General features: G+C 37.5%; 1 protein-coding gene across 2 annotated transcripts in view; it reads left to right on the top strand.

Moving 5' to 3' along the window:
* The window catches only part of arhgap10 (Rho GTPase activating protein 10), a 48510-nt gene that overhangs the window by 25714 nt on the left and 2421 nt on the right, over positions 1 to 20375 (top strand). Inside the window, exons 15-22 of one of the 2 annotated variants that reach the window (XM_079238274.1) lie at positions 96 to 180; positions 2047 to 2105; positions 3445 to 3550; positions 7053 to 7212; positions 9589 to 9730; positions 12817 to 12940; positions 18547 to 18624; positions 19919 to 20010. In XM_079238274.1, coding sequence (XP_079094400.1) covers positions 96 to 180; positions 2047 to 2105; positions 3445 to 3550; positions 7053 to 7212; positions 9589 to 9730; positions 12817 to 12940; positions 18547 to 18624; positions 19919 to 20010 — 846 coding nt within the window. The remainder of the gene's footprint in view (positions 1 to 95; positions 181 to 2046; positions 2106 to 3444; positions 3551 to 7052; positions 7213 to 9588; positions 9731 to 12816; positions 12941 to 18546; positions 18625 to 19918; positions 20011 to 20375) is intronic. The other variant, XM_079238275.1, reaches the window with a different exon arrangement.

Genomic DNA, 20375 nt, shown 5'->3' with positions numbered 1-20375 from the left:
GCAGACTATGCATAAGACTAATAGAGTGCTTCTTTATATTTATTTATAAGCCAGTAAACTTCTGCTTTGTATTATTTGGTGCATGATTCATTTAGATGAGAAGAACAGTGAAGTGGATTTGTCAGCCAGCGAAGACTGGGACGTCAAGACTATAACAAGTGCTCTGAAGCTTTATCTGAGGTAAGGGTCTATTGAATGACACACACATTTAAGCTAGTTGCTCTACAAAGAAAAGTAAAAACTGTTAATCTTGTTAGTGACATTTTCATTTGCTGTTGAGTGATTGTTTATAGTAGTACTTGATTAATAGTAACATCTGTTAAATTTGCATGTAAAAGTGCATTATTTAGATTAAAAATAGGTGAAAACTCTTAAGATTTATGATTCCTGTTCATTGGTTGCTGTTTTTTTCCAGTCTGAAATTTTACCTTTCCTTATTTTCAAAACATTCTCAAGTGCTTACTGTTGCTTGGTTACCAAAGCTGTAACAGCTGGCATCAGTGTCTCATCTGTCATTGATGACAGCAGAATGTTTAGCCCCGCCCCCTCTTTTGATTTAACTTGGTCAGTATGAGAAAAGTAACATGTCTTTGTTTTAGAACAGTGTTTCTCAGTCCGGGTTTTACAGTATCGCTGCCGTGCATGTTTTTAGGGGCAACCCTACTTTAACACAACTGAATTAAATGAGTGTCTCATTTGCGGTCATGCAAAGAACTTGGTGAGGAGGTTCATTATTGTGAATCAGGTATATTGGAGTAAAAACATGTCTTAGGGCAGTGGTACTTGAGGACCACAACTGAGAAACACTGGTTTAGAGGCATATGATTTTAAAATGTGTGCTCAGCAGAAACCAGTTTAAATAAAATATCTTAAGTATAAGGAGAGTATACAAATCCAAAGTGATTGGAAATAAAGCTCCAGGTCGAGGCACTCAAAGTGGTCAGAAATGGGCAACAATCATTGAAATACATCAACACGTATTGGCTTATGCTTTCTTCATTGTATTAATGACTGATTCTTTTTTTCCATTAAAGACATTAAAAATATTTACTTGTAACTTATGTATTTACGGTCCGTTAATGGTGAATATTTTTCCATACAAAATTGGAAATAAATGCTTAGTGTTTACATGTTTAATCCTTTAATTTTAACTTGAATATATTTGTTTTCAGTGTGCAGTTGTTTAGATAAATTTGCATAAATTATGATTAATGATTTGTTAAAGTTATATTGTTAAAGACTTTTTTTGTCTGACCTGGTTGGGAGCTTGCTGACATCTTTGTGTTATGTACTTTATTTTCTTCTAACTGAATACTAAAAGGTTTTTTTTTTTTTAATGCATTTTTTAAATTTTTTTTTTTTTTTTTTTTTTTTTTTTTTTTAAACTTGTGTTACCTAAAAAGAACTCAAGCAAACCAACTTTTAGCAGAAAAGAAATGATATTGTCTCCAAAAGAAAATACCACTGGATGTAATGAGTACACTCACTGAACTATATAGATTCTATTGAGGTCTTTCATTAGGCAAAAAGATTCATGTTAATATCAGACAAAAATTTTAACTGAAGATAATTAATGAAATCGCTATAAACTGAAATATAACTTGGACACAAAATTGAGGGGTTTTTTTTCTGTAACATATCATGCAGGTTAATAAGTTTGAATTACAAGTACTAACATGGAGCATTTGGAGGGACTTAATGTTGTTTAGGCTACTGTATGAGAGTATAAGAGTATCCATATTGTCTTTTGTTTTTGATCTGCAGAAATAAAGCGGGGGTCAGACATTACATTTTCCTTTATGGCTAAATACTTTTGGCCATGATCCAGCTGCAGTGTGAAAGTACCTTCAGATGAACTTGGTTATCTCAATGTGTGCACCTTCTAATTCCATTCCCTGGCTTGGTCACATTAATCATTGCTATGTGCAGGCACTATAAAACAGTGTGCCAGCTATTTCTGTCCCTCTTGTTCACTTTGACTCTCCTTCTCCACCTCTGTCCTCCCCATCACCTCCCCTTCTCTTCCCCCTTAATGTCTCCGTGAAGGAGCCTCCCTGAGCCATTGATGACCTATGGACTTTATAAAGAGTTCATCAGCCCTGCAAGTAAGTTTTGCCTCCCTATGTACTGACTGACATTAGACTACAAGCATGCAGCTGTTTATCTTGGTGCTGGCTGAAGTCAAAAGTGAAAGTTATTGGAATTCAAATTAGTGAAGTAAAAAAATAATTAAAACTTAAAAACACACTTGATCTTTAAAAAAACATTTAGTTCGTCTTTTGGGGGGAAAGTCAGTGCAGTAATCTTTTTAATGCAAAGTGCAGTCTGGCTGCGCTTGTCTATTGTTATGTGTCTTGAATGTTAACTAGCTACTTAATGCCTTTGTACTCCTTAGGTTATCAATATACTAGTATTGATTTCGACTGTTAGTCTTGAAGCTGACTGTGTAGTTCAAACAGTCAGAAATTTGTAAGTTTTGTAATGGTTTAGCGGACAGCTGACATTCAAAATCCTTGTGTGGACTTATGTTCATTTTGACATACTAATTTGCGTAATTTCAATATTTAGTTTACCCATATAACATTCTACTAAATATATAGCTAAATATGCCATTATAGATTTGGAATCAAAATTGTCCACTTCAACAACAAAAACACACTTTTTTTTCACCCACACAACATAATGTCTGTGTGAAATGTTTTCAAAGCATGCTAAACTTAAATCTTATTACAACAAGTGCTATAATTGGATCAGGTTGACATTTTTATCAGGCGCTCGCAATGCTCTCATAACGAAGGGGAAAAAATGGATTAGCAATGAATATTTTTTGATGGATGACAACATCCATAAGAAGCTTTTTCCATGTTTAAATCCTTGTCGTTCCCATAGTAATGATATTTTGTGTGTCTGTGTATGTGTGTGTTGCTGTGTGGGCGGTCAGATGCCAGTGTGTGAGGAAATGTTTAAAGGAGGATCTTGGAGGTTTTAACACAACCCTTTTACACGATACAGACAGTAACGTAAAGCTATCTCCCCTGCCAGCATAGTGGTCTATGCTGCCAAATTCAGAGATGCTTCAGCCCATGTATCACCATCACACCTCTTATTTCATTTATTTGAACAGTAATGTATCCTCCTGCTACACTTAATCTCTTTCACCTGGACTCCTTTTTTGTGTCCTGGAAGATCCAGAGACTTTTGCTAGCTTGCCTGCAATACGTTTTCTAGAGCTTTCCAAGTTAAGAAGTTCCCTACTTCCTCTAATTTGGTGTGTATTTATCTCAGAATTGGACTTTTTACTGTGTATGCAGTGTTACATCATCTGCTTAAATTTTTCGAAGTGCATTATGTGATCTGAGCAGGGTTGGCTTTTTGCCAGTTTCGGAGCTCAGAGAAATCCTTGCAGTTTGAAATGAGTGCATGGCTGATTCTGTGTTTGAACAGAGGGCTGTAGTCCCGAGTCTCGCATCCAAGCCGTCCACTGCCTGGTCCACAAACTACCAGAGAGGAATCGACAAGTCCTCGGGCTGCTTATGAAGCATCTGGCCAAGTGAGTGGTCATAGTTCACCCCATCTCCGCCTCCTCTCTCTCAGTTCTCTTTCAGCTCTTCATGTCTGTCTCCTCGTTCTCACTCCACATGCTTTTTCTCTCCATCTCCCTCACTCCCACTCTTTTTACTCCCCCTTCCCTGCTGTCACTCCATCTCTTTTCTGTCTACTCAGTGACTGCTCTGTAAGAAAATTAATGCAGCTTTCCGTTGAATTTTTTTTTTTTTTTTTGGTAACTTTTCTTAGACATACTGTATATTAAAAGTTTTTAAACTCCTATACTGTAGTTGTTCATCATGATATTCTGCTGCTCACTGGTGAGGTACAATTAAAAAGACCATTAAAATAAACCTTTCTCTTTTGAGTACCCACCCCTGGATGGACCACAAGTATGCATAATTCTATTTGTGTAATTGGTTTGGAAGAAAGATTTAAGAAATAATGTTAGCTAACATTACAAGATTTTACCTCAGCAAGCTTTTTATAAACTAAACATGAGCAAATTGAAGATAAGTAAATAATCCCTGTTCCCTGAGGCAATGAAAGTCTGGTGGATCTTATTTCATAGAACCCTGCTGCAGAATCCGGCTCTGGTAAAAAAGACAGAACTATTGAAATTGAATTTGGATTATCTAGCGTGAAATTCTCCAGACTGGAGACTTGAATATTTTTCTGAAGTTGGCGTGTGTGCATGTCCTGCAGCGAAACGAAGCAAAGCCAGAATTTCACACTCCTATCTGAAATGGTTTCAGAGATGTTATAAATGTGAGTTGTCACCAATGTTTTTGTCTTCAAAGGCATCCTTTGAAGCTATTTAAACTGTCTCAGCAGCTGTGCCACATATCATCATATTTTGAGTATAAAATATCTTCATGTATCCTGATAACTTTTCATTAAAGAGATTTTCTCCTGTTTCTTGACCATCCAAGATGAATTTTGAACTTCTGAAGATGTCTCAGTTCTAATTCTAATGTCAGAGACCCTGTTTGTAAATCTTTTAATAACTCTCTTAAACTTAGAGGCTTACTGTAACAAATTACTGTGCAAGATGTGGCTTGGTCTAATGGAGGTTGTAAGGGTTCAGTGCTTGGCCAGAGAAGTGAAGATTTCCACCTCTCTTGTCATCAGTGGAGTACTAATATCCATATTGTCATTTCAGTTTTAAAGGAATAAACATGATCGTTAATGCATAAATCATAATAGTTTGGTAATTCGGTACATGTTTGAGTTAGTTTTGCAACAGTTAAAGCAACCATCTACTGGCTAAATTAGCTCAGCCTGATTAAGTGTGCAGACCGTTTACAGAATCTAAACCTCCTTGATGCAGCTGGCCAAGGCTGGGTCCTGACCTGTTGCCCTTTGTTACATGTCATCACCCCTTGCACCCTCTTTCTTGTCAAGCATCTTTAAAATGACCACCAAAGTGTACTAAGTGCTATCAATGTTTTCAAAGTCTGTGTTTTAACAGTGGTCAATTTTTTACTAACTTTCAGTCTGATTTATAAAAAAAAAAAAAAAAAAAAAGCTTGGTAATGTGATTGCTATGGTGACCAATGACCTATTCCTGAGTGCAGATAAACATATGGATTTAAATTTTTTAGATTTAAGTGCCACCTTTGTTACATTTTAAATCTGGAGTTGTGATGGAGGATTCTGAACTGAGTGTATGATGCCCATGTCTCTAATAGAATCTTCTCTGTCACTATAAACAACTTTACCTCCTTAATATCACAACTGACTTGTAATATACCACAGAGCTCAGTCAATGCACCTCTTTTTTTCCTTTTTAAAAAAAAATTTTTACCAACTTTTTCAAGACCATAGCGTAAAGGCTGATAAGCCCACTGTTCCCAGTAGCATTTTGAGACTTGAACTTTGTCTGTTTGACATTAAAGCCCAAAATGTCCTCCAATTTAATAATGATTTTAATGGTAATATTATTTAAAGGAGGTCAGTATGTTTCATCACCCAATTTCTTTCTGGAGCAGATGGCTTTTGTCCTGGTAGACTTTTAAATAATGGTAACTCGGCTGATTGGAATCTATGGGCTATGTCTAGGTCAGTATTGTTTTTTTTCCAGCTTAAGCCTTTAAAAGAAGGTGGCCATTTCTTTCAAACACTCACTTAAAACAAGGTTCTGTACTCTTGCCTGTTCTTACCTTAAGTTACCTCCGCCAAGGAGGTTATGTTTTTATCGGCGTTTATTGGTTTGTCTGTTTTGTGTTCACCATAACTCAAAAAGTTATAAACAGATTTTCATAAAATTTTCAGCACTTGTTGGAAATGTGAAAAGGAAGAACGGATTACTTTTTGGTGCTGATCCGGCTCACCGTTTGGATCCAGGACATTTTTAAAGGGTTCTTGAATATTGTGCTTGGTGGAGGTTTGCTTTTCTAGTTCAATAATTTATTGCCCCCCAGGGTGGTTCAGGACTCAAATGATTGCCACTATTTCATTTAATATGCTACAGTTAGACTCATTACTGAGACAAAAATGCACAAGTACATCACCCCTGTACTTTCCTCTGCGATTTGGCTTCTTGTCAGATTTCTTATTATCACCTCCACCAAGGCTGAGTTTGTTTTTGGAAGCTTTGGTTTGTCTGTCTTTCAGCAGAACTCAAAGTTATGAACAAACTTTGATTTGATGTTCAGGAACTGTCAGAAAAAGAAAAAGGAACAAGTGATTACATTTTGAGGGGAGATCTGAATCATCTTCTAGATCCAGGAATTTTGTAAAAGATTCTTTGTGTAAGAGGTGGGATCATTTTTGCATTACAGCTTCTAGCTCAACAAACAATTTTCAGAACATTGACAAAAACAAAACATGGCACAACATCATGGTAGATGTTAAATAAATTATCAGCTAACCTAGATTACTGATAACCATTAGAGAAAATTAATTTTTCTCCAATAACTTCAAGACTATTAACCATTTGCTTCATCTTTGTTTCTAAGAGTATATTTCTAAGGTCAAGGACTCTAAATAAGATATAGCATCTATTCTGATTGTGGATATAAATAGCAATATTAGCTTGACATACAGTATGCATAAGAGTGTTGGCATAGGGTTGGTAACTGGGAGGACTGTTGAGCCCTTTGGGATTTCTCTCAGACGAGTGACTCCTTGGCTTGGTAAAGGTCTTTACTCTATTGTTTACAAAAGAAAAGTGTGGCGAAAGGAGTGGAAAATATGGTTGATTAAAACCTGGTCTCACTTTTATAAAGTTTTACAAATGTGTGAGAAGAGAATCTTATCAAATAAAAACAGTTTTGAAAGTGGGCCTTCAAAGCTCAATACCTCCATAAATATTTTTTTTTTATTTTATTATCAAAACAACTGGTGAAATAAAACAGGTGTTTTACAGTTCTGGTATTATAGATTCTACCTGCTTTTCTGCTTCTGTGTGTCTTTTAAGAATATAAAATTGAATTAAATAGACTAAAAATGTTTTTAATAGACTAAATGTGTTAATAGACTAAAATAGTTTTTTTTTCCCTTAGTGTGGCAGCACACAGTAAACAGAATCTGATGACGGTTGCCAACTTGGGTGTGGTGTTTGGCCCCACGTTAATGAGGCCACAGGAGGAGACTGTCGCTGCCATCATGGATCTTAAATTCCAGAACATTGTGGTGGAAATCCTCATTGAACACCAAGAAAAGGTAACATTCAAAGTTGGATTTACCATTTCTATAGAGCTGAATGGGCTGAACTAAAAGTAACAGGAAATCTCTGCTCATTGCACGGTCATTCATGGAAATAGAATTATCACCACATATAAAGTAACAGAAAAAAATACCATCTTATATGAAATTGTTTTTCTCAAAATATTTGTTTTGATCTGTGCTGTTTGGGACTGATTCATTCTGCTACTGCAACATTTTGTTGCAACAGATCTTTATTTACAAGGGGGGAAAAAAGCATCACCAAAGGAAATCTGTGGTGTTATCCCATCACTAAGTTGCACACAGCACATCCGTGTTTAAAAACCACAGTGGTTCATAATTGCCTTATACTGTAAGATTATGTGCAAGCAAAGTAAAAATAAGTTTAGAAGTGCTGTTTTTTGGGGGGTTTTTTTATCATGAAATCTTCATTGCTGTCAGATATTTTTTATGTTGTTCCCAGATTGGCTTTTCCTGTTGGCAGAGAGAAGTGCAGCCTATACAGCAGCTGAATTTCATTTGATCAGGGTCTCAGTTGCAATGCTCTTCTCTTCTGTGGGTACTCTTTTTGTAATGGTGGTGCATGTGTAGGTGTGTACGAAAAAGTCTAGCCTTATTTGCCTCAATGCTTAGTACTTTGAACAGATGTTATAGCAGTGAACATGCGTCTTGTCAAGAAAATAGTAATTCAGTCATTTTAAACAGTCAGTATTTGTATGTTTTTTTTTTATTTCTCTGCATAAATAAGAAGTATGATAAAATACAAAAGCTGATGTAATGAGATTTTTTTTTTTTTCTTTTCATTTTACTGAAACTAATGGGACTTCTTTCAGACAGTTGTTCAGGTAAGTTTTTCAGGACTAGACAGCAATTGGCAAAATATTTTCATCTTGGCCAATAGGGGGAGCTCTAAGTGTTTAAATCTGGGTTGCACACATATTCCTTTTATTGCAAGGAGTTTGATTGTTCTGCAGATAAATTATAAATGTTTTTATATTTTGAAGCTTCCCTCTTTGCTTGGATACATATATGGATACATTTATGGTAGTATAGTTTTTTTTTTTTTATAACCTGTAGTTCATGAGATCATGTAATCTCCACAGAATATCATTAATCGGTGTCGATCCTCAAAGGGGATAATTCTCCATGTCAAAAGGGAAAAAACTGAGATTAGTTTTTCAATCTATTTGAAGGATTGCTGCATTTTGCATAGAATCAGATGAGGTCAGGAGCTTTTAGTGTTTTTATTTTTTGTTTGTTGTTGGGTTTTTTTTTTAACCCAGCTTCATTAAATTGAAAGTGTTATGTGTTGTGAAAAATATCTCCATCCAAGCTCTCAAATTAAAAATGGGTTGTGAAAGTATATAGAAGACAGATGAAAACCAACAGGGTATACCAGGATGCTAAAACAACAGCAGTAGCAGCGTCATGCATACTGGTGCTTTCTGAAACTACCCAGCGGTATCCAACACCGGCTGGGTGATAAAGGATGTGGTGTTAGAATGCAGCAAGAGCATTTTGGAAAGTACAGCATGTTAGAGCAGGGGAAAATCTGAACAGACAGACAGACAGACAGGCATTAACTTTCCTTACAGCTGAGTCCCACTCCAGACTGTTGATACCCCCAGATACCAACAGTAGACTCTGTTTTACATTCACCTCCATCTGCAGAGCGAAGCAGCAGAAACTCTCAGCCATATCAGATTTCTCTCTTTTTCTATCTGCTTCTCTGCTACAAACTTTCTCTCTCATGCACCCCCACCCCCTTCCCCCTCTCCCTCCTTCTGCGTCTGCCTCTCTCGTTCACACTCTGCCTCACTTTTTCTGCCACTTTCTCTCTCTCTTCTCCCACCCCTACCTCCCTCCTCTCCTCGTCTGATCCTTTCTGAGGCTCTGCTGAGACTTCCTCTCCTCTGTAGCCCTATTCCCTTTCAACTCCACATCTAAAGTTTATATGTAAACATGGCCCTGTGTAAACAGGCTGCACCAGTTGGCCAGCCCTTCTCAAGTCCAAACCCTGTTTATTTTACTTTCCTCTCTTTGAGAGAGTGGGTCAATTTCTCTATAGAGAAATGTCACCTTAACTTAGACCCAGATTTCCTGATGGGGTGTGATTGTGTTGTGTTGACTTGCTCTTGTTTTATGAGGAAGGCACAAACAAAATCTTCTTAAAGGGCAGTTTTTATGGCTCCAATCAATGCACTGCACAACTTTCCCCTTAAAGCACACTCTGCAAATACTTTCTCCATCTACCACAACATAAAGACTGAGTTTCAAAACTTATGAGGTCAGTTGAGGATGTGCTGATACTTTTGGAGCTTTTGCAAACTGCATTTCGTGTTCTGCTATAGATTTATTCGCATGTGTATTCAGATCTTTACAGATGCTCCTGAGTTATGCCCTTCTCCACCTGCTGCTCCAGTGTTATCTGCTCCCACAAGGCAGTCCAAGAAAGTCGGTCGACAGAGCCGGCCTTTAGCAGTCTACAATCCTCAAGTTCTTGACATTCAGAATGGTAAGAGAAGCATAAATTTGCACTTGGATTTGTTTGGGATTGTAAGAGCACTGAAGAGTTATGCATTTGTTGTTTTATGAGGTGGAGAAACAACAAGATATTGGAAGCAATGGAAAAGTAATGCATGCTCTTAAATAGTACACACAAATGAAAAGCTAATGAATCTGCAACAAAGTAAAAAGTCCCTGGATGTGTGTGCTCCAGTGCTTTTCTTTGTAGACTGATGTTCATCCATTCTACTTAACACTTTGCAAGTGTATTGCTAGAGACCTAAGGAAGTGCATTGTGGAGTGTGAAGTTGTTTAAATAGGTGGTTTTCATACTTTACCTAAGAGGACTTTTATGTAGCTCTTTCACAATACTGTGTTTTCAACGACATCCTTGTAAGGCTTTTGTCATCAGGGGTGTTCATGGTACTAAGACACACAGGCTGTGTTTAGTGAACGTATCCTTGGAGCTGTACTCTGTGTACATATGTGTACGTGTGTTTTTGTGTTAGTTCTGCTTTTCTTTTTTCTTTTCCTTTTCTTTGTTTGATATGAATATATAATTGTAATCAAGGCAATGTGCTTTATCTTGATTGTGGTCCAGAACCAGATAGATTTAATTTAATTTTACAACATTAAGGAATCAATGTTTCATTCGAGCTGCCTCTCATATACACTGACCACAGTTTCTACCAGACAGTGAGTCATACATTCTGTTAATTCATCCAATCATTATAGAGAAACCACAAATGGTCTGTTCTGAACAAACACATTTTGAGACAAAAAAAAGTCCTTGTCCTTTTCAAAATGCTTTATTTATACAAAAATCAAATTTAATTTCTAAAGTAAGCCCAATGTATAACCCAGATTACCAAAAACAAGTTAAGGTAATATTAAAATGTGTAAACAAGAACTGAAAAACCAAAAATAAAATAACAACAAAGTCAATGGCTCTCCCTGTGGTTCAGCTACTCATCATGTTAGATGTTTACAGACTCTTAAAGAAGAGTGGATGGCACAAACCTTGTCTTTTTTGTTTTAAATGCGTTCCTGCTATCATATAATAGTTCCACAAAAACTCCATGTGTTTCTATTATCTACAATGTATAAAACATCCAAAATGTACATAAAATTATTAGCATTTTCCTTACATACTGCTTGTATGTTCAAACCTTTTGGGACTTGGGGTGTACATTATGTAGTTGATCAGCATCAGCTGCCATTTCATTATACTTTTTTCATGCTGACATCAGGTAGACCTTAAGTTTAGTTTTGTTCCAATAAGTGTCAAGCATTTTCTGTTCCTTTCATCTAAAATAAATGACACATATTTTATATAAAATATGTTATTTATTTACATAGAAATGACAGATATAAGATAGCATAGTAGTGTCTACACATAGAATGCTAAACTCAATCACCTCTTCTCTGTTACACTGAGTAGAGAGATTTCCCTCAATAGCCTTTTTGTGCTCTTGTTTACTTGCATTTTCGTTTAAGTTAGGTAAAATGGGAGACTATAATAAGGTCCCATTATGAGGCATCAGGAGAGTAGATCAGCTGACCCACTGACCCAAAATATAACTCCACCAAATTTTGATCCACTTCCAGTTAAATCCCTTCCCCTTTACTATACTAAGAGCCTAAATCTGCTTACCAGATTGCCTCTCTTTGTCTCCTTTGCATCAGCTTTTACTTTGAGTTATTTTAATATCAGGGGATGAAAGGCCTAATCCTATTTAACCTTTGTCTCTCTTTTAAAAGAAGGTAAGGGAAATTTAAGGTTGTTGAAGGGAGAAATATTGTTGAATGAAGCATTTCAAAATAAATTTTATATATATATATATATATATATATATATATATTTCCACGTGTAAGCTCGAGTTTAGCAGATTTTAACATTTTTAACTGTCAGTACGCTTCATGGCATGGTTGGCTAGACTGAGGCTAATGCACCATAGTTGGCTGTTTTTGTAATATTACGATATAAGGAGTAGGATCTACTTTTAGCTGCCGTACACACTACTTTGCTGAGTCGCACTACCCTCCAAAACCAGAAAAAAACCCAATCAACTCCACAATTAAAGCCCCAGTGTGTGAGAATTACTCTGATCAAGTAGTCATCTAATTGAATGCAAACAACTGAGCAGTGGTCCTGGCGCCTTGCCATTTAAGCACGTTATTATAACTGTCTAAGCCGCGGAGAGTAACAATGTAGAAATACTAGCACAAGTTAGGTGTCCTGTCAGGTGATCAGGTGCAGAACGATACATAATTCTGTTTTGTTATTGATGCCAATAAGTTACAAACTTGCGCTCCATGTGTTTGCTACCAAACTAATGCTAATATTTTGTCATCGTGTGAAATCATGTGAATAGAGGGGGGACATCAACCCCCAACCCCTTGACAAATCAGCTGAAATAAATTATGAAACACAAGGAAAATGTCTCCGCTGAAAAAAAAAAAAAAACCACACGGTCCCCTGCTGATATGACTTCTGTGAAAAGTAACAGCAACTGAAAACTGTTGCAACAAAGCTTTTCTTCTGTAGGCTGACAAATAAAATAGCCATCGCTGCTGTTTTATATATCAAGTAACTATAAATTATCCGACTTAAGCGAGAGAATTATGAATTGTTTCCAACTAATAAACATTGCACTGATGTAGATTCTGGTTGTCTCCTTGTTATTTTTTTTCATTTCTTGGCTATTTTGTCCTTCTTCTCACGGTGGAAAAAGTATGGAAGGTCCTCCGTTGCAATTGAAAACGACAAGTTGACACTATCATCTTTGCTTGTTATGTGCACAGTTTTGTGGAATTTATAAATACTACATCTGTTAAGAATGAGGGAAATAACTCTGCACCAGTTGACTTTGGTATCAATGAAAAATGGCATCCTGGTGCTTTGATGTTTTGTGTTGTTTTTTTAAAGAGAATAAGAGGAAAAACAATTTTATTCAGCTTTCAACATTTTTATTTCATTGTTGACCTATGTGTTCAATTATCATTCAGTTGGTTTATTAAGCATTCTGCTGAAATACAATTTAATGCTATAAAATAACTGGTTGAATATCCATTGTGTGCATCTGTCTTTGTCAGCTGTGGGAGATAGTGAGACATCAATGGGCAGCAATGAGTCTGTATCTTCCCAGTCATCGTCAGCTTCGGCCTCAGAGATGTCTACAGAGAAGACAGACCATACTACACTTTGTGGCAACTTCCAGTAAGTACTTATCCACAGTATTAATAACTGCATTATCCATTACAAGTCAGATTTTTGTTGGTAATTTCTACATGTTAGTTATACTAGTTAAAATTTATGGTTTACTCTGAATTTTTCCTCATTTCCATGACCATTCACAGTCCTCTAAACATTTCATTTATAATATAGAAATTCTAAGTTCTTTTTCCAATACATCAAATTAAAGTATTGTGATGGGTCAGGTGTCTGATTTAAGGCTATTGTTTGATTAGTTTGAATTGTAATTAATTGTACTTTTAATCTAAACCACAGATTGATTGACAAAGCTGTAATTTCATTTCACTTTGCATTTACATTTTAATCACTGCATGTGTAAGAAACTATAATGGTGATTTAGAAAAACCGAGCTCAGGGACTTGTACAGATATTTTCTTTTTATTCAGCAGTGCTCTGTAATTACATTTCTGTCATTATATTAGTAACATTTTCAGCAGTTATTCAGGAGGAAACGGGAATTCTTGCAATGAGATGCCATTTTGTTAAGTCCTATAAAATAAAATGATCTTGAATGTCTTGATCTTAAAAAGAAACAATAGAAAAAGGAAAAATATTCTCTGGCCTTATAAACTGTGTTATGAAACTTGTTAACCTGTCACTTAGGTTTCACATAGCAGGAGTAAGTAGCAGCAGCACTGGTTTGGCAGGATTTTAAATAGAAAATGCATCTCAGTCCGTTCTTTCATACATCGAGGAACTCTGTTACACTGTCCTGTTTTCTTTTTGTTAATTTATTACAATTATTGTCAGTAAACAATCAGTTATGTGATTGAGCTGTGGTCATCCACGATATGCCTGACTCACTCATTATTCTTGAGTGGGCAAAAAGTAAAACAACAGACTGATCAAGGTCAAGTTCAATAGATTTTTTTTTATGTTTTTCCTGTTCTTCATAGTGCTAATATCTTGCTCCATAAAACTATGTGAGCAGTTTGGTGTTTTACCATGCCTTTCTCTGGCTTTACTTTTCTGTCCTCACTCTTTCTAAGTCCTTGGTTCATTTTGTTGTTTCCAGCTCATGACTTGCCTTGAATGCTGATGTGAAAGATGAATTATTGGGCTACGCTGCAGATGTTAGTCTCTGCTGTGTCATGTCTACAGACTCACCTTGAAATAGACATTCTCTCATTCACCGTCCTTTTCTCCTTCTTCATCTGTTGCACAGAGCTGTAATATAAAAACAAATCCACTTCACAATTTGATGGAGGACAGTGTGATTCCTCTCACCCTGTGACCTCTGTGGGTGCCTATCTGCCTGTGTGTAGGCATTTTTTCATCTCATTTCCCCCCCAGAGATGCAGGATTACAGTTAAGAATCTATATTTCTTATGTAACCAGCTCCTTTTCTTTTTTCCTACGCGTCATTTTTTTGTGCTTTTCCACATATGTGGCATCATGTTGGAGGACGGAAGGAGCAACCAGTAGGAGGTCGTAAATCTCAGCTCTTATTTGTTTGGAAGACAGGTGGCCGTGCGTTGGCCGTGTAAATCGTATTGACATTGGAGAGATATTCATCTTGTTTACCCTTATAGCCACAGCCCCTGTCCCTTTATGAAGACTTGCGCCATATGTCACAGGGTGTCGCCCTGGCTTTGTTCACTCATAAATCTTAGCATGTGAGATGGTAGAGACCTGTTAGCACAGCAGCTCTCTGGCGTAGGACCCAGGGATTCAGCTTCAGTACCAGCCAAAATGAGCAGGGATTGCAATTGCTAGATTACTCCCAGCCAGTCCCAGAAATGTATTATCTGCACTCTGCTGTGCTCAAAAGTGCACCTGGAAAACTGTATATTTGAGTCAGTTTCCTGCAAAATCTGCCAGGTCATACACAAATGCATCCTGACTCACTATATCTTGCAATAACTTTTTGGGGAGTGTGTCATGCTTTATCATCTCTGTCATTTCAATGACTCACCTCATTTCTCCTCTTCTCTTTAAATTCAGTCACCTCTTCTCCCCACAGCTCTGTCGCCCCAAGTCTTCCAAGCTTGCATTTTCTGGCCTTTTTGTTTCTTTCTATGTACTGCCATTCCTCTTGCTTTTCAGGCCTCTCACCGGCAGACAGCTGTGGATCATAAGATTGTGGATCTGAGCTTATTTCCTGCCCACCCAAACTGGTGGTGGCTGGGTGAACAGCTTGGCTTTAGGTTTGATCCCACTTTTTTTTTTTTTTTTTTTACACTAGAAACGGGACTAAATCCCTTCGCTGCCCATTTTCCTTTACTGGATAGACAGTTGATAGCTTCACACATCCCTGAGTTTGCTCCACGCCAGAATCAACAAGGCTTAGATGCTGCAGGGTGAAATTCCTGCAGTAATGAGAAGCAGGAGTTTATTCATGTGAATGAATTCCTTCTGCTACTAACCTGGCTGTTTGTGACAATGTTGGATGATCACAATATTAGAGCACCAAAGAAGAGATATGTGGTGTAAGGACTTAAAAAAGAAAAGCGGTCTTGTCACATCGACCCCAACCTGTTGCCTGCCCTTGGTTCAAAACGCAGAGTCTGGCATCACACTGTCTCTGCCTTTGAAGGTACTCACAGGGACAGATTTCTGGAGAAAAGGAGGAGAAAGAAGTGTGAGAGTACAGCACTAAAGCAGAATTCGACTTTCCATTGCACTTCCGGAGCCTTCCGTTCTCATATCAGGCTCATCATCCTCCAGTGAGCCTATAATAGACATGAACACTGCCTCTTTTATAAATCTATGTTTGCAAAGTCAAGGCATGACATAACTGCAAAGTTCTAATGACAAAACAGCAAATCTTCAGACTCCATTATTTAATTTTTCTGTGGTGATTCTATGCATTTCTCTGATATAAATGTCCATCAGAAAATCTCAACAATATAAAAAGTTTTATTCTTGAAAATTACTGCAATCTTTTTTTTTTTTTTTTTTATTACCTCTATTTGTTTATATTTATCTTTATTCTATTTTATTATTGGAGAGTATTTTACACTGATATGTGCAATGACTATAAACTTCTATTTTAGTTACCAACCGTACGAACATCTGGACAGGATTTATCTTTTTTTATTTTAGTCCTATATAAAGTACATTTTCAATTTCCCTTCTGGAGTATTTAATCATATTCACAGAAAAGGCTTAGCTAGGCCCATGATGGAAAAAATGAAAGGGCAATTCAAAGCTTGATGCTATTTTTGTGAAAGAAAAATGACAAGCAATTTCTGTGTTTGATTTAACTGTAATTGTGAAAGCAATTTTGGGTTGAATCCATTTACCTCTGATAGATTTTACAAGTTTTTAGGTCAGTCATAAGGCATGCACACATTTTCAGTTTATCTTATCATTTAAAATATACTTTTATATCAAAAGTCTTCCCTCTTTTACTTGATGTAGAAAGGATTAAGATAGACATGCTAACTTTTCTGGAGTGAATGTGAGCAGTTTTATTTGCAGGTGGGTCGAGTGTTGTTGCTCTTCTCCTCTTCCTTTTGGCTGTGACCCAGGCAGACAGTGGTTGTGATTGGGCCCAGGTTAATGAGTGGATTTGCTGCACTGCAGCGCACTGTCCCCCCATGCTGATGTGGAGCAGCTGAGCACCACAGTGGCCCCACACTGCTGCAGAGCTATAAATCACCCACAGTCAGGCCTGGCCCAAACTGAACAACCACCACTGGGGATGGACAAGTGTGCTGAAAGAGAGGCAGGAGAAGAAATGAAAAGAGGAAGCAGTAAAAAGTGGGGAATGAAAGCATGAGCCCAGTGCTATATGTTCACCTCCACCTATGTCCAGAAAAGATCTCTTAACCTGTTCTCCCTGAAGGCCACCTTTCTCTCCTCCACCAGTGCCAATGTAACCCCTATTCACAACATCCTCTCAACCTCCAGCCCCCTCCCCAGCTGCTCCCTCTAATTGCCTTTATTAACGTCTCTATGGGAGCGGCAGCTAGAAGCAATTTGCTCATTATGTGCTGTATTAGCACTGGCCCTGGGGCAGGCATGGAACACAGAGGGATGCCTGGCTGAGAGTCCTGCTCTCCTCTGCTGCTCTCAGCCTTTATCAGGACCCCTGCCTCTGTCCTGTAGGTCAGCCATAGACTTGTTGGCCTGAACAACCACCAGTGTAAAGGACAGCTGCCGTTCTACTGGTGCACGTGCTAAAGATTTGCTCGTTTGACCGATGACATACAGGAGTCTGAACCGTTAATGCAGGCATGTTCCACTTTCAAATGTCACCAATGTGGCAGCTGTTAATGGAAGCAAGTCCGAGTGATTTTCAGACAATTTGTGTCAAGTTTTTCTATATTAAATTAGCTCTTTGATTTGACCTTCCAAGATTAATATATGCAGTGACTGAGAAACAATCCTTTAGAAGATTTTTTTTTTTTTGTTAAATGCTGTGGAATAGATGATTACATTATGGAAGCCTGATGTATTTTTGTGGCAAACTGCAAGCAATAAGAATTTAATGTCTAAAAGGAGAACAAAATGAAATGGCTTTTTCTTCACTTAACATTTACATTTAGCTAAGACATGCTATCTGTATTTTTGCCCCTTACCTAAATCACTAGCAATACTGGGGGGGGGGATCACTTGCCTGTGTGCAAAATGTATGATACGTTTCTGTTTTTTTAAAGATATTTTTATATCTAACAAGTAGGTTCTATTTAATTGTTTTCAGTTCTGGGCACTCATTTATCAACCATTTTTATGTACAGATTGTGTGTGAGAATATTTTCAGATCAAGTGTGGAATTTACAATTGCATACTTATATCAAGAACATTTTTAAATACACATTGTCGAAGTTGTCTGTATATGCTCAGAATGTAGTGGTCGAACAGGAAAACTGTCCACACAATTGTCATCCATATTCTTTATTTTGTCTGAATAATGTCAAAAGGCCAAAGGGCTTTACAATATACTCATGTTGAAAAAAGGATGACTGAGGACTTCTACTGATTAGGAATCATGAAATATGGCAAGGCAAGTTTATTTGTATAACACATTTCATGTACAAAACGATTCAAAGGGCTTTTCCTAAAAACATTAAAAGCTTTAACGGCACTTAACTGCACCATTCATTTATTCTTTGTTCATTTAAACCTTTGACGCAGAGGATTCTTAAATAATATTTATCTCCTGCACTTGAAGGTTTTGCAAGTGTGGTTGGCTTCAAACTAAGCAGAAATGTATTTTTTCTGTCTCTCCATCCCTCCAAGGAGAAACAAAGTGATTTCTGCATGACTTCTACAAGGATGTGTTGTTTCTATACATGGTTAAATCAGGGCATATCTTAAAACAAATGACCATGAACGAACATAAGCAGGTGATGTAGAACATCAAAAGATGATTAATCTCTGCACATTTGATGAATTTGGATTTTGTTTTGTACTCAAGAACATTCTAGATATCATTCATTGGATAATATGTAGGGCTGTTTCAACAAATGATTGATAAATGAGTGGCCTGACGTCTGTACTGGCCTCCCACAGAACACTGTATTAAAGTAGATCCTAACAGCCAGTGTAATCTGTTTCCAGACACTCAACAAAGGCCTTTCAATCAGGACCAAACAGTTTTATCTTTTTTATTTTATTTGCAGATCACTTCCAGTAGCTTCAGGTGACGGTCCAGCTGCTGCCACTACAACTGCTCCTGAGAAGGAAAAGGCAGAGGAAAGGTAATGAAAGATGACCATCCCTCCAACTATATCGATTTTCATACTGAATTTCAGACAACACTCTGTCCGTCCAAATTTCTGGTTCTGAGTCATTTTCACACTCACTCTTTGTCTAGATGTTGCATGCAGAGTCTTCTACTAACTCAATTTTAACTCGATATGTGGCTGGTCTTATTTAGGTTCTTTACTCAATAAAATCAGCAGTTCTATCCTTTATTTAACATCAGTTTGTAATTTTGCATGTTAAAAGTTCCCTTCACTTTTTCCTACAGTCTCCCTTCATGTACTGCAATGTGGTTCCCTTTAGAGGTATTTTATACAATCCCAGTACAGGCTGCTGCAGGAGCGGCAGCCTTCTTCATTGTTGAGCCACAAATGGTATCTGAGTGAACAGGAGTGAACTGTGTGAAAGTCCGCCAGTCACACAGAACTATCGCTCTGTTTGCTTTTGCAATAAAAAGATTTCATGTTGAATGCTCTCGGATGTTGCTGAAGAATATGCAAAGCGCTATGGCCAGTCCATTAATGGTATTTTCATGTTAATACAAGTATTCATTTTTCCAAATACCGTTCCACATGAGTACGCTCTGCCAAAATTCTGCATTGGAGAGCTTGCATGTGCATTGTTGCATTGAATCTGACCACAAACTTTTTTTCTGGGTGGATTTTCTACCTTTATTCTGTACTTCATTCTACATAGTTGGTGCGCCGCACAAACAATATGAAATATTTATCAGGGCATCGTGTGTTGAAGGCACAATTTCAACATAATGTTGCTGGCATTTGAGATTACACTTTGCAATGGTGGGCAAAACAGCCTTTCTGTGGAAATGTCTACCAGCTCAAGGCATAAATTTCCGCATTTACAAATGTGTACGGAGCAATGACTGTGGTTTCTTTGATGGCAAAATGCTGCTTCTAAGCTCAGAAATGTGGCTTTAAGAGTTGGCGCTCTGTGGGGAGAGATGTTGTTTCCACCTGTATTTGTGTTTAACCCCATTTTAGGGTCTCTCCACCACTTTTTAATTTTCTCACCATTGATGGGTTTTTCGGCTGTGTAGACCTGATGCGTGCCTGCCTTGACTCATTCCCTAGTTTTTCTAGACTGGCGATAGTACAGAACAAGAGAGTTGTGTTCCAGCTTCTCTTGGTACTTTTGCTTATTTTTCAGCCTGGTCCAATTCTGCTGTTTCAAGCTAGTAAGTGTCGAACAGGCAGAACCCAGGCCCAGATTGAACTGTGCGGTAATCCTCTCCAAAGCTCCGCCAGCTCACTGATTGCCTTCATTTTTCAGTGTCACCAACAGGAAAGCCAAGGCAGTGTACCCATGTGAGGCAGAGCACGACTCTGAGCTCTCCTTCCAGGTCGGCGCAATATTCAACTCTGGTAAGCGTTATCGCCTACACCAGTCGCTCACTCAGAACGAGCCCTGGCATATTGGATTTGGGAGAAAACTGAACACCCAATCTGATCTTGAGTTGAAGAGAGAGATGAGATGAGGAGAGCAAGAATGGAGAGGGGTTGGGCTGGAGGCACAGATTCGCACTTTGGTGTCTCTGGGAAGAGGCTCGACTGAAGTTTAATCTCTCACAGGAAATAAGAATTTTGTAGTTCTTTTTTGTTTTTCTGGTTTGCTTTTTTTTTTTTTTTCTTTGTTAAACTCATCTTTTATTAGACAGACTTTTTTTTTTTTTTTAACTTATCGAAATCTTTACATAGATGCATATTGTGAGGTCCTTGATAAGATCCGA

The sequence above is a fragment of the Telmatherina bonti genome (genome assembly GCF_933228915.1).
Source record: "Telmatherina bonti genome assembly, chromosome: 3".
NCBI classification, from domain to species: domain Eukaryota; kingdom Metazoa; phylum Chordata; class Actinopteri; order Atheriniformes; family Telmatherinidae; genus Telmatherina; species Telmatherina bonti.
Note: the sequence above shows the minus strand (reverse complement) of the source record. Positions and strands in the feature narration are given on the sequence as shown.